We start from the raw sequence: 13150 nt of genomic DNA on the forward strand, positions 1-13150 counted from the left end.
ATGGCACAGCCACCCCAGCTTTGGGAACTGGCTGATCCCATCGTATCCACACTCAGGAAACAAAACAAGAAACTGGAAGTGGGGCCATGCCCTAAAGCCCCAGGGCCCTCAGACACCCACTTCTCCCGGCAATGCTCTACCTCCTAAAGGCTCTACAACCTTCCCAAGCAGCGCCACCAGCTGGAGACCGGGTGTTAAAATTCATGAGCCTGTGGGGAACACACATGTAACCACAGCAGGAACCCAGTGAAGCCATAGCCTTTCGTTTCTGCACTGGCATCCTTGTGGGAGGGAGAGAAAGAATATCAGTGGTTTAAAATTGCAGTCGTGCTTCTATATCTAGAAGGTAGGGTCAAATGGAAATTAGTAAAGATTCTAAAATTGCTGAGCAGTGGTGGCACACACCTTTAATCACAGCACTTGGAAGACAGAGGCAAGTGGATTTCTGCAAGTTTGAGGCCAGCCTGATCTTAAAAAATGAGTTCCTAGATATCAGTGCTACACAGAGAAGTCCTGTCTTGGGAAAAAAAAATCTAAAATTAACTAGATAAACAATTTTTCAAAGTATTCCTGGTTTTTATAACTACTATTTCTACATAATAAGCCATCCCAAAATTTATGCTACCACCCTCCGTGGTCTGTTTCTTCAGTACCTTGAGTTGGCTGAGGCTCAGCTTGGTGCTTCTTCTGCTCCACAGGCTACCAGAGCCCATGCTTGGGGCTTGGCTGTGTGAATTTCATGCAGAGGACCCCACTCCTGTGTCTGTCAGGAATAGACTGAACTCTGCACCCACTGGGGTCATTGCATGATGGAATCCCTAGTGGAATAAAATGAGGTTATTTCTATTTGATGTCTGATCTGAGAAGTCCCAGGCTATGATACCTACCATCGTCTGTTGCAGAGCAAGTCTCAAGGACAGCCGGACACTAGGGTGGTGCTGTGGTCACGGCTGGTGTGTTCACATGGCAGAGGGAGGTCTGGTTGGCTCGGGTCCCACACAGTCTCTGTAACACCCTCGAAAGACACCGTAAGCAAACCAGCGAGCTCCAACTGTGTGTTCTTTGGAAATTAAGCCATCGTTAGAATTACAATGAGAGAACAGAGCCCCTCTTAAGTAACTGTAGAGTCTTAATATAGACAAGGACAGGAGTGGATAGAATCCTCGCTGGTAAAAGTGACAGTCCTTTCTGAATTAATTTGAGATAAGTGCAGTTTGAACTCCGCTATCTAAAGATATGCTAAGAACTTAATTGCACCCATTTAGAAAAATGATGAACAGTTTTCAACAAAAAACCTATTATAAATCAATAATAATTAAAATAGCATAATAATGACTCAAAAATAGAATAATTTCTTTTGAAAAAGTAAAGAACATAGGCATCAGAATGTATTTAACACCTAAGTGAGAAAGCAGTTTATATACTAGGAAAGTCAACTTTATAAAAAGTGAAAAATAATTCAATATTACCATTTGGAAGACTTAATTATGCAGTAATGAGAGAGCATGTGAGATACAATGTGGCCAGAAAAATGTGCGCTGGCTCCATGGTGGGCTAGTGAAGTGTGTGGATGTGGCCGGCTGAAGACACACAGCAACTAAGTGTGCAAACCGTGTTCATGGAGGTCTAAGCGATAATGAGCTGCGGGCACTCACCTGCTCAGTGTGAAAAACAATTCTGCTGCTCCAGGAAACCACAAAGAGCACTAAAGCCAGTGTCGCTCTGCAGGTTATAAAGCAGTCCGTCTTCTCATTCAAGCACAGTGAGAATCCATAACCACATCCCCTCCCCAGACCTGAAATCTCACAATCTCATTCCTCAGAACTAGCCAATGGCAAACTATTCCATATATAAAATAATACAGCACCATTAAGATCGGTTACAAGTAGATAGATAACCAGAATGTAACCCCAAAAGCACACGTCAAGAGTGGAGAAGTCTCCTTAGTCTGGGACTGAGAGGGTGATCTAGGTGCCAGTGGTGTCAGCGCAGGGCCAGCAACTCCCCTGTGCTGTGACAGTCACATTTAAGACCTGACTGGGTCACATGCCAGGCTTTATTTTAATATGTCCAGTTCTGTCTGGTGTGGATGCAGCAATGTCCTTTGCCTGTCAGAGTTCCTGAACAGAATTCCAGACTTGCCTACTACAGCAAAACCCTTCCAGCTTGTCTTCTGCTGCATGAAGTAATGTTTTCTAGACCACCCCGACTTGTTTCCTTGGTGAGTTTTTCACTTTCCAGCACTTCAAGAGCAATGTACGCTCTGTAGAAACTGCACTTGGGATCTACAATGCGTCATGGCCCTGCCCCACGGTGCTGCCGGTGCTGCTGGCAGTGGGGACTGCAGGCAGAACATGGGCTGTGTGGCTGGGCTGGGCTCCCCTGCAGGTGGTGTTAATAGTGTGTTCACCTAAACCCAGGCTTAACAGGATGGGACCGTGTGAACGGGATCAGAGCCAAGTAGAAAATCTGGCTGTGGGTCAGACTGAGTCCAGGAAGGGAAGTGGGGTCTCTTTGAAAAGTTCTACCATTAATGGGCTGGGCTGGAAGATGGCTCGGTCAGAAAAGTGCTAGCCTTGCAGGCATGGGGACTTGAGTGTGACCTGCAGAGCCTGTGTGAAAAGCCAGGCATGGTCACTCACACTGGTAATCTCCGTGCTGGGGAAGCAGATGCCCTCAGATCCCTGGGTCTCACTAGACTGAGAGCTTACCCAAATCAGTGCGTGTTCAAGGCCAACGAGCTGGCCTGGCCTCCACATACGCATGTACCTGCACGTACGTGAGTGTCCACATACACACAGATCCTGAAGTTAGCTGCTCTCATTCATCATCGAAATATCAGGAGTTGGCCAGTGTGGTTCTGAGTTTCCTGCTTACCTGCTGAAGTGAACAGCAAGCATGCTTCAAAATTAACATGCTGGCAACCAGAGACTGGGTTCTATATCCCTAGCCTGAAGAGGCCTGTCCTCTAAGTGCCCAGTATTTACCGTAGGTGGTGGCTGTCACCACGTCCCCAAGGCTGAGCGTGAGTGAGACCTGTGTGCTCATAAGCTTTTAATGTCAATGCTGAGCTGCTGTGGGAATTAGATAACCAAATGAACACACTGTGTGTGTGTGTGTATGTGTGTAGTCTGTGTCTATATATATAAACTTTGAAGATGAAAAGTTTTTCATTTTAAATACTCAGCACCAAGCTGATAGAAGTTTTAAGGTCTTAGAGTTATTGCTGTCTGAGCCTGTGTGTGCACACACAGAACACAGCTCGCTGGGCACTCCTGGTGATCTTGTAAGTGGTAGGGAAGTAGAGAGACAAGCACTGCGAGGTCAGGTTTTTATATGGTAAATCAGCTAAAATCCCCTAAGCAGCGGATTGAGTGGTCTCAGGCCAAGGCGGCTCTGTGTCTTGAACAGAGGCTAGTTCCAGGGCTCCTGCTTCCCGTCATTCGGGCCAGCTCTGCAGCGCTGCCTCGGGAGACCCACAGAGGCCCGAACCAGGGTCTTTTCTGTGGCGCGTGCAGTGTGTTCTGTTTCCTTTCCTGTCAGCTGAGTCGCCGTCCCACAGCCCAGGAAGCACGGGTGGGTGTCCGGGCAGCCCTGGTTCCCCCTCCCCAGCTGCAGAGTCCACACAAGTCTTTTCCTCTGTGATTGTGACAGATCAGAGAAGCCTTCTTTGTGGAAGAGATCGCTTACCTCACCACCTGCCATCCACTGAGACTCTGGTGCATTTTATGACTCTGCTCACCCCTGCCTGTCGTGCTGGTGTGGTTTGAAGTCTGGGGTGATTTGCCGTCTGCGGTCTTGCTGTTTCAGCCCTAGACTCACTGAATAGCCTATGGCTTGGCCTTCCTCTTGTATAGTGCTATGTCCTTTCAGATCTTTAGAATGACATCAGGTGCTGGGGAGATGGCTCAATCTTTAATGCGCTGGTCTTGCAAGTGCGAAGACCTGAGTGGAAAGGCTAGGTACACCATGCACACCTATAGCTCCAGCACTGAGGAGGTAAGGCCATGAGCATCCTTGGGGTTTGGCTGACCTGCCAGCTTAGTAGAGTCTGCAAGTTCCAGGCCAAGGGAGAGACCTTGTCTTAAAAGTAAAAAAGAGGTAGACACACATGTGAAACAATGCCCTAAGCTGTTCTCTGACCTCAACACTTGAACACACGTGCACGTTACCCCCTACCCCACATGAACATATATAATGACATTGAAATAAGTATCAACATACCTAAAGGGGAAAATTGGCTGTCCCTCAAACATGTCTGATGTTCTCATTAGCCAAACCTGCTGAGCCTGTGGGAACAGGAGGGGCAAAGCAAACAGGCTACCCCATAGTTCAGGCGCCAGGCCTGAGCTATGCCTGCACACACCAGCCACTCTCCCAGCTTGCCTTTTCTGTGGTTTTATTTGTGCCATGAGGTTCCAGGTCAGGTCACGTGATGGCAGAGTGTTTGTCGTCAGAGAAGTAAGCTGAAGGGGCAGAGTGTCCCTGGAAAATGTCAGGAAGGTGAGCCTTATCCGAAAGTCATTCAGTGTCTCTCAGGGAGTAGCATCTGCCTGACCAGAGTCCCCAGCCTGCTCTTCCGGGACACACTGCCTGGGTGGCAAATCTGCACTGGCTTCTGCCCCCCTGGCCAGAGGACCATGTGACTCCCTGGGGCCGCCTGGAGCGTGTCCTGTTCTGGTTCTTGTTTGGGGATTTATGGATTAAGACAGAAATGGCTGAAGCAGAATGCAGTATTTCTATCCAGGTGTGAGACCTGACCCTCAGAGCCAAATATAATGAAAAACAAAGGCAGCTTGGCTAGGTTGTCTCCAGGCTCCACATGGTAAAAATGAATCCATGGAATTCAAACAAAAACAAACGAGCAAAAAACGAATCTCTGATGTTGGAGTGCAAGCATGCATGTGCAGGTGTTTGTCTGTGTGGACGCCCGTGGAGGCCAGAGGTTGACATCAGGATTTCTTTGATAGCTTCTCCTGTCCTCATCGCCCTTGGAGACAGGATCTCTCTCTAAACCTGGAGCTCACCATTCAGCTAGACTTGCTGGCCAGTGAGCCTTGAGGAGCTGCCTACCTCTGCCCTCCCACACTGGGGTTCCAGACATACACTCACCGTGCTCAGTTTCTCCTTGTGTGTGAGGGGTCCAGACTCAGGTCAGCAGCTGTGGAACAAACACTTTACCCAGCCCGAGTTTTTCTAATTTTCGGTTGCTATTGTTTTTAAATGATAAGATGTCTATTTGGGACCCTCACAGAAGAAGACTGTAGAATTCTACACAAGATCTTAGCCAAAAGGCCATAGTTGGTGTGCACAGAATTCTGTAGCCACCCAGGCCTCTCACTTCCAGCCAGGGTTCCCCTTCATCCGTCCCCACTAGCTCTGTGCAGGGAGACCGTGTGTGGATGTGGGCAGTGGCTAAGCTGCCTTAACTTGTTCAGCTCCAGGTTATTTCACCAAGTGTGAAGCCCCAGTGTCAGACAAAAGTGGGTTGCGCAGTTTCCTGTTAGGACTGAGCAGTTGCAGGGTCTTTGTCGTGCTATGGGTTAGACTTGGACTTTACAGAAAAGGCAATTAAAGGACCTGTCTGCCCTTGGCAGGTGTTAGGTGGTGGCCATGCAGCTCAAGAACCCTGATGTGCTGGGTTACTTGGTGAGCTCAGCAGGACTTCTGAGAGGGCCCAGGGCACCGTGAATAAGTCGGCTGTGCCTTCAGCTCTTTCTGGCTGCAGTGACGTTCCATCATGTGCTCCTGGCAGCCTCCGCATTGCTAGCCTTTTTAATTAACTGGTAGTGTGTGACCCTACATCAACCAAGCAGGCAGGTCACCTCATTAGGAGGCCTGTGCAGCAGCCAGCGGGAGACAGCTCCTCGCGCCTGGGTACTGCTCCTCCCCATTAATCAACCCTATGAGAAGCCTCCCGTGCTCACTGGCGAACCTCAGCGCTCAGTCCCAGCTGCGCATGTGCGTGCACTCAGAGCCTGGGGCAAGGCAGGCTCCCAGGGCAGCTTCTGAATCTGTCCCCATGTCCTGCAAAGACAGGACATTTCCTGCCTACCTCGGAGTATTGCTGGCCTGAGTTATGGGTCAGAGTTTAGCCCCAAGAGGCTGGACTGCTCCTGTTTGCCGTTCTTTCCTGCCCAGCTGCCTGAAAACATTGAATGCCAGTCTCACAATGCCTTGTAGGAGGAGTCTCTGTCTCGGGTTGTGGGTGTTTCTGCTGGCCTCCCTGATCCCGCTGAGCTCCGTGCACCGTTTCTAATGAGAGGGTCCAGCCTGCGGCTCTCACCACCACTGTCCTCTTAGCTTTGCAGAGTGGATCGAGCAGGACCGTCTGAAATGGTGGGATCTGTAACTGAACACTTATATGTCAGACGTTAACACCCTGCTTCTAACTAGAACACTTAAAACATGAAGCATGTTATCTCACCATGATGTATGGCACCACCTAACACTGGCACCACCTAACACGGCACGGAGCCTTCTGGTTACTGTCTTCTTACACGTACACTAATAGGTGCACATAGACACATACACACACACACACACACACACACACACACACTAGCACACCATGCATGCTATACCCACACAACCCCATCCTTCAAGTACCATAAGGGTCCCCGAGATTCTCAAGGTCAGAGAGATCTTCCTGTTCATGGGAGAATTCTAAATCTTATTTCAGGTCTTGACTCAGATGAAGAACTCGGGCTTCTCTGTCACCACGCCTCCTACCTAGGTGATTGACACTGGCTCTTGCTGTTTCGTAGCCTGTTCTATTTATTTCATGTGTCTGCACGCCTGCATGGTGGTCCACATACCGAATGGGGGTGGGGGAGGCACCAGGGACGTGTGCCCTGGCTGTTCTGTCCCAGGAATGTTCTCGAGTTCATGGGAGCTTGCAGAAGGGTCCATCTCCATGGTTCTGTCCACCAGCCACATCAACCAGCTTGCTAACCCATGCCCAGCCAGTAGCTTTAGATGACTTGGGGTGTGGAAAGAAGATGGTAGCCCTGTCTCTGTGTATATGGTTTGTTCCATACAGCCCACGGAGGACTGTCAGTTTCATGCTTTTTCATTGCCAACAGCTTGCCTGAGTTTCTGTTTCTTCATTTTGTTTCAAACAGGGCATTGTGGTAAGGAGGGCCAGCAGATTCCATTCAGTAAATTGGTCTGTACAAAGGCATGGTGCCTGGTGGCTCTCACCAAACTGCTTTCTGTGTGTTCCTCATCTCCAGACCAGAGGGTGGCATCTTTCTGTACCCTGACCGACCTCCAGCATGGACAAGACCTGGAAGGGGCCCCAGAGCTGTCCCTGTGTGTGGATCCCACCAGCGGCAAGGAGTTCATGGATGCCTCTGGGTAAGTGGGCCTAACCTGGATTCCTGACATGCTGGAAATGACGCCGCTAGACCGTGTGACCGTAGACTGCTGATGGCTGGCCTGTGCCCACAGCAGCCAGTCTCATGGCAGAGAGGACCAGGTGGGACCTCAGGTCAGCTACCTAAAAACTATAAGAGCACCAGGCAGTGACCCCCTTGTTAGTCAATCTTGGACCACCAGCCCACTCATGCTGTGGGTCCTCCTAGGGCACAGTTCATCTCAGACCCTGGTCCTTGATCCAACAATCCACCTGCTACTGACATGTATGAGGATTATACCTGCTATTTATGATGCATGAACCCCACTTCTGACTTCCCTGTGAACTGAGCCACTGTTAACTTGCTATTGAGCCTGGTTCTATTTTCTTGACAAAGGCAAGTTACAGAGGTCACATCCATGTTTGGCTCCTCGAACTTAGCTCTGGCCTTCCTCTTCTCCAATTGAATAACCCTGGTCTTGGTTTCCTTACCAGTCTTGGCGTATTACAGATTCTCAGTCTGTAGTGGTAGCTCTGGGGACACTGTCCCAAATCATCAACTTATACATAATGTTTGTAGTGAGAAGTTTACCAACACAAACACAGGCAAGCCTTGAGTTTCTTAAGTCCTCTTCATTATACCATTTCCCAGGGAGCGATCGCCCTCCACACTGACTGGGAAAGTCAACCAGCTCGAACTGATTCTCCGACAGCTGCAGACCGACCTTCGCAAGGTATGGCGGCCCCTGTCACTCCTACAAAGAAGCTGAGGAGACCCAGGGATGATAAAGACCCTCACCAGACCTGGACACAGGAGGGAGATTCCCTGGGTCTGCGCTCGCCTTCTAGCGGGCAGCTGGTGTGGTTTTTCCCCTGAGGGTGCAGGGAGTCCTGTGAACTTGCCTGAGGGTGACTGGGCCTTCTGCACGGTGAGGTCCCCATGTGAAGTAAGATGCAACAAGCCAGCATCTTTGATTCTGTGAGTTGTTGACTGCAACAGCCAGATGTGAGCCAGTCCAAAGAGGAGTCAGTTGCTCCCCCAAAATGATATCTCCAAGAGTTCAGTCAGCTCACCCACTTCAGAAACAGCTGTGTGCACATGCTCCTGTGCCAATGTCTCCTCAGAGGAACAAGATTCTTTACACAGGAGTTCCTGCTGGTCCCCACTGCTGTGTCCTTACTGTGCTAGGTGCCCTTTGCTGCCCATAATTGCGGAGTGGCGTGTGTATCTCAGAGAGTGTCCCAGGAGGCTCTGGGCGGCAGCTCAGTTTGACTTTGGGAGAAGAGGGATTATAGCTGGTGTGAGTGTTAGTGGAACCGGACCGAGCAGGAAGGAAGGAATTACACAACAGCCAAGAGTGCTGGGAGGGAGTGGCCTAGGGTGGGCACGGGGACAGCTTCTGCAGTGTGTCAAACACGTGTGTCTGTGTGTGCATGCACGTCCACATGTTGACACACTTTCTGACGGCCTCTGTCTTCCATCACCAGCAAAGAGGCTAAGGTCAAGTGTAGAGGGAAGCTGCCAGGGTGAGTTCAGCTGACCTGCCAACAAGGCTTTGCTTTCCCACCTCTCTGTTGTGCGCTCAGCACTAGAGACCTGAAGCTTGTGTGTTCCTCATGGCTGTTGTTAGAAGCGCCATACAGTTGTGAAAATCCCACTATTATGTGCTTGTGAGTGGCAAACCAAAGGTCGGCATGGAAATATGGCAGCATCAGAAGGCTAAGGATAAAATAAGAGGCCCTGAGTGATGGTTCTAGATTTAGCTTCCATGGCTGCCACTTTGGCGCCAGTTTTAGGTGGAGAGGAAGGCAGCTGAAGAAGAGCTGCGGACCTGGAGGGGTTCACACCAACTGCTTCAGTCTGTCTCTTCCAGGTGGGTGAGGGCAGTATAGCTTCTGATTGACAGTCGTCCTAGATAGCAGCTCCGTCCTGTCCCTGTGTGAGTGACAAAGCCCAGGCAGGAGAGTCTCGGGATTAAGTCGGAATGGGACCCTCGTGTCCTGCTCAGTGGGAGGGGCCTACCAGTGCTCTGTAACACGATTTCTGGTCCCCACAGGAGAAGCAGGACAAGGCAGTGCTGCAGGCTGAGGTCCAGCACCTGAGGCAAGACAACATGCGGCTGCAGGAAGAGTCGCAGACTGCCACAGCCCAGCTGCGCAAGTTCACCGAGTGGTTCTTCAGTACCATCGACAAGAAGGCCTGACCAGCCAGCAGCTCTCACGGGGACCCTGGGCTGGCCCGCCCGCTTGCCCACCTGCGGTCCCTTCCAAGTTGTCAATGCAGCTTTCTGTGCGCTTTCCACCACCTGTAGGTAGATTCTCACTACTCGTTCTGTGTCTCGCGACTCACCCTAGCAGGACAGGTCAGGGGACCTGGACTCCTGGGTAGCTGCAGCAGAAGATGAATGTAACCCCTGGTGAACGCAGAAGTAGCCGGCAGCTGAAAGGCTCCCGGACAGTGCTCGGGCCTCAGCTTCCCTGGGGGAGAGAACTGGGTGTCACTAACTGAAATAGGTGACCTACAGAGATGCTAAGCCAGTGTACTATAGCAGGGCTGTAGGATTGTAAAAATAAATACGGAGGCAGATAATCAGACGTGGACTTTAATGTTAAAGGTGCTCTATTTTTTTGGATGTACAGTAGTTTTCTCCCACAGCCACATTACCATAGCAATAAGAAGGGTGCAGGAAGCAGCGGCAGAGCTCTGGCAGCGAGAAGCCCTGAAGTCTAGCACTAGCTCAAACGCTCTTACCGTAGAGACATATTTATTGCAGGAACAAACGGTGCCTGAATATTAACAGTGTTCTGATTTTCTTTAAAGAGATGCTTATGTCTTGTAAGTGGCTGGACCTGTCGGTGGTCATGTCAGTGCTTAGTTTGCTCTCATAGTCGCTCTGCTGAGGACAGTCATCTCCCTTCCCACTAGTGGTCCCCCATGCTGAGTGCCCGCGGAGTCCTGCGGACAGCCCCAAATTTGTTTATCTTTGTACAGAAACTCCGATAAAGCGTCTTGTATTTAACACTCTTATTTAAGCTTATTTAACCCTAACCTGTTAATTTTATATGATTTGGTTTCACCTGCACTGTACGGAGGGCGGCAGGCAGGCGGGCGGTGATTGAGCTCACCCGGACCGGGCTGAAGCAGGCGGGCGGTGCTGCTGGCTAACACGTTGTTTGTATTGCTTTTCCATTTTTAACTGTTATATTTGAGATGAACATACATTTTGCTTTTTTAATAAATGTTCAAAAGAAGTCGACATAAGAAACAGTGTTATCTGGTGTGTGTAGACTGTGATGTGTCTGTCATTTCTGTGAGTTTATTTCAGGTCATTTAGGGTCCTGATCTATATTGGAACTGTTTAGCTGCCTCTTAGCCTCTCACTGGTTAAGAATGCTAAGGATTCGTTACTACACTCCATGTATACTATTCTCTAAGCTTCTAGTCTCCTTGATCCTAGGAGCATCCTTGGGAGGGTCTGGGTGATCCTAACGGTATCCTTGGGAGGGTCTGGGTGATCCTAACGGTATCCTTGGGAGGGTCTGGGGGCTTCCTATTTTATAACCAGATAAACTGTGACCTGGGGTGAATAACTTACTCAAGCTTCCTTTAGGGGTGGAAAGCCATTTAGTTGGCCGGTTTTAGAAAAGCCAGGGCTCACTGTATAACCCAGGTTCACTAATAACTCATCCTCCTGCCTTAGCATCCTGAGACCTGGATTTACAGACTTGGGCCACCACACCTGACTGACTGTAAATCTGGTTTATTCGAGGAATCCAGAGTTGTTTGTGAGGCAGCTGTGCAACCCTGGCAGCCACCGCTCTTCGAGTCCCTGATCTAGAGCAGCTGTGGCCCTGTAGCATGCAGCTAAGCAGGTGGAGTCCACCTTAGAGGAAAGAAAGGAGCCAAGTGGGGTGCCGTCCCACCCTGAGGCATTGCCATGGCCCAAAGCACTAATGTCTTCTTGATGTTAAAAGTCCTTTTATCTCTAGGGCCAACGTGGAGTCATCTCTCAAACCCATGTCTATGGGGCCATGCCTAGCACAGGGACAAGGTGATTCCGGTCTGTCACTCTGCAGGCTAACTGAACATGCTTCCTGTCTCCGTGGTGCATGGAGTTCTGAGCGGCTTTGCACTTGCTAACCATGCTTGGTTACTGACACCTCTTAACTAGGCATGTTAACTTGCTATGAGGACGCGCTGGTATAAACTAATATTGGAGTCAAGCCTCTAAAAGTAATTGCTTTTATTTTAGAATAATTAAGCAGGTGTTTTTTTCTCACCTTATGGGGTGAACTGTTGTGTGTCAAAGCCTTCCCAGTATGTGGCAGTTGAAAGTAATTAGCATATTGGAGAGGGTTTTTTTCCCCTATAGTAGGGAGAGGGCTTATTAAAAACACAAGGTGCCATCAAAGGGTAACAACAGAAAGCCTACCTTGCTCAGCTGCTCAGTTATCAATGAGGTAGAAGAAGCCCGTGGTCCCACACGTCAATCAAAATGCATTTTGATTGTCTGTCATTCACCAGGGATGCCATCAGACTTAGGAAGCCACAGCTTCTTACCTGTAAAGTCTACGGCTAGAGAGGTGGCCACATAGAAGGACGAGGACATGTTGTCAGGGGCAACGGCTCAGCCGGCGAAAGCCCTAACCATAGAAGCCTGCTGGCCTAAGATCTGTAGAACCCACACAAAAAGGTGGGCACATGGCATGTGTCTGTAACCCTGCCACTCCTGTGGTAAGGAGTAGGAGACCGGAGAATCACCTGATAGTGGCAGGGTGTTTGGAAAAGTCACACCAGCCTGAGAGCCTGAGGCTGACTCGGAGCTGATCTCTGAGGCACGGCGGATTTGGAAACTTCTGTGGAATTGACTGCGGACTTCTAGCCAAACAGAGGGCTCCATGTCCTTGGAGATAAACCATCTGGTCAAGGCTCCGCCTCCCTCTTTACCACGGCAACAGTTGTGCCACCTCAGCATGAAGATACTTGTGAGAAGTTTATGAAGGCCTGCCGCCACCAGTTCCTGCCTCGGAGGGCATTAAGTAGCCCCAGATCCTTGGAAACCAAGCCAGCGTGTGCTCCGCTACTCATCATCCCCAGATGGAGTGAGGGCGGGCAGGGGTGGTGGAGACTGTACCGACCTACTGTGTCTGTGGGTTACACATTAGGACGATTCTAGGGATGCTGAAAAGCACACTGCTCTTAAGGAAGGAACGAAGGCGGAAATAACTGCTTATTTCCTGTGACACACGGGAGGGGAAAGGGTAAGAGATGGATCCGAACCAGAGAAATGCATCCTCTTTCTCACCTGTAACCTCCAGATAAATCCAGGTGCTGAGCTTGCTGGTTTCCCATCCTAGATACTGGATGGGAAATCAGACACACAGAAAGCTTTTACAGGCTTCACCTCAAATGTCACCCTTAGGGGCGGGGATAACACGCAAATGTGCATGCGCGTTCATGTAGAGGCCAGAAGACAGCCTCATCTTCTTCAGAGCCATCACCTTGTGTTTTTTGAGGCAGGACCTCTCACTGGTGGAGCTGGCCAACTCAGCCAGGCTGGCTCTCCCCAGCCCCGGGGTTATGAGTGCATGTCATCATCCCTGGCTTATTGTACTGCAAATTGAAGTGAGGGCCTCATACCTCCATGGTAAACATTTTCCTGACCGAGCTCTCTTTCCCAGAAATCACATACTTAGACATGTGACCATGTGAGCCCCTCCCCCACCCAGTTCATCCTAGCATACCAGATGTGCTGGCCTCTGAAACTATCCAAGTCTTTGTTCACCTGTTGA

General features: G+C 49.9%; 1 protein-coding gene across 5 annotated transcripts in view; it reads left to right on the plus strand.

Annotated features, from left to right (window-relative positions):
- Sipa1l2 (signal induced proliferation associated 1 like 2) overlaps positions 1-10610 on the plus strand; it is a 158754-nt gene extending 148144 nt beyond the window's left edge. For 3 of the 5 annotated variants that reach the window (XM_057753431.1, XM_057753434.1, XM_057753432.1), the window contains 4 exons: positions 6683-6736; positions 7236-7359; positions 8010-8091; positions 9415-10610. In XM_057753431.1, coding sequence (XP_057609414.1) covers positions 6683-6736; positions 7236-7359; positions 8010-8091; positions 9415-9561 — 407 coding nt within the window. In that variant the 3' untranslated portion in view covers positions 9562-10610. The remainder of the gene's footprint in view (positions 1-6682; positions 6737-7235; positions 7360-8009; positions 8092-9414) is intronic. The other 2 variants (XM_057753433.1, XM_057753435.1) reach the window with 1 other exon arrangement.
- Positions 10611-13150: the final 2540 nt, after the last annotated feature.

The sequence above is a fragment of the Chionomys nivalis genome, chromosome 21 (genome assembly GCF_950005125.1).
Source record: "Chionomys nivalis chromosome 21, mChiNiv1.1, whole genome shotgun sequence".
In the NCBI taxonomy this organism is placed as follows: Eukaryota; Metazoa; Chordata; class Mammalia; order Rodentia; family Cricetidae; genus Chionomys; species Chionomys nivalis.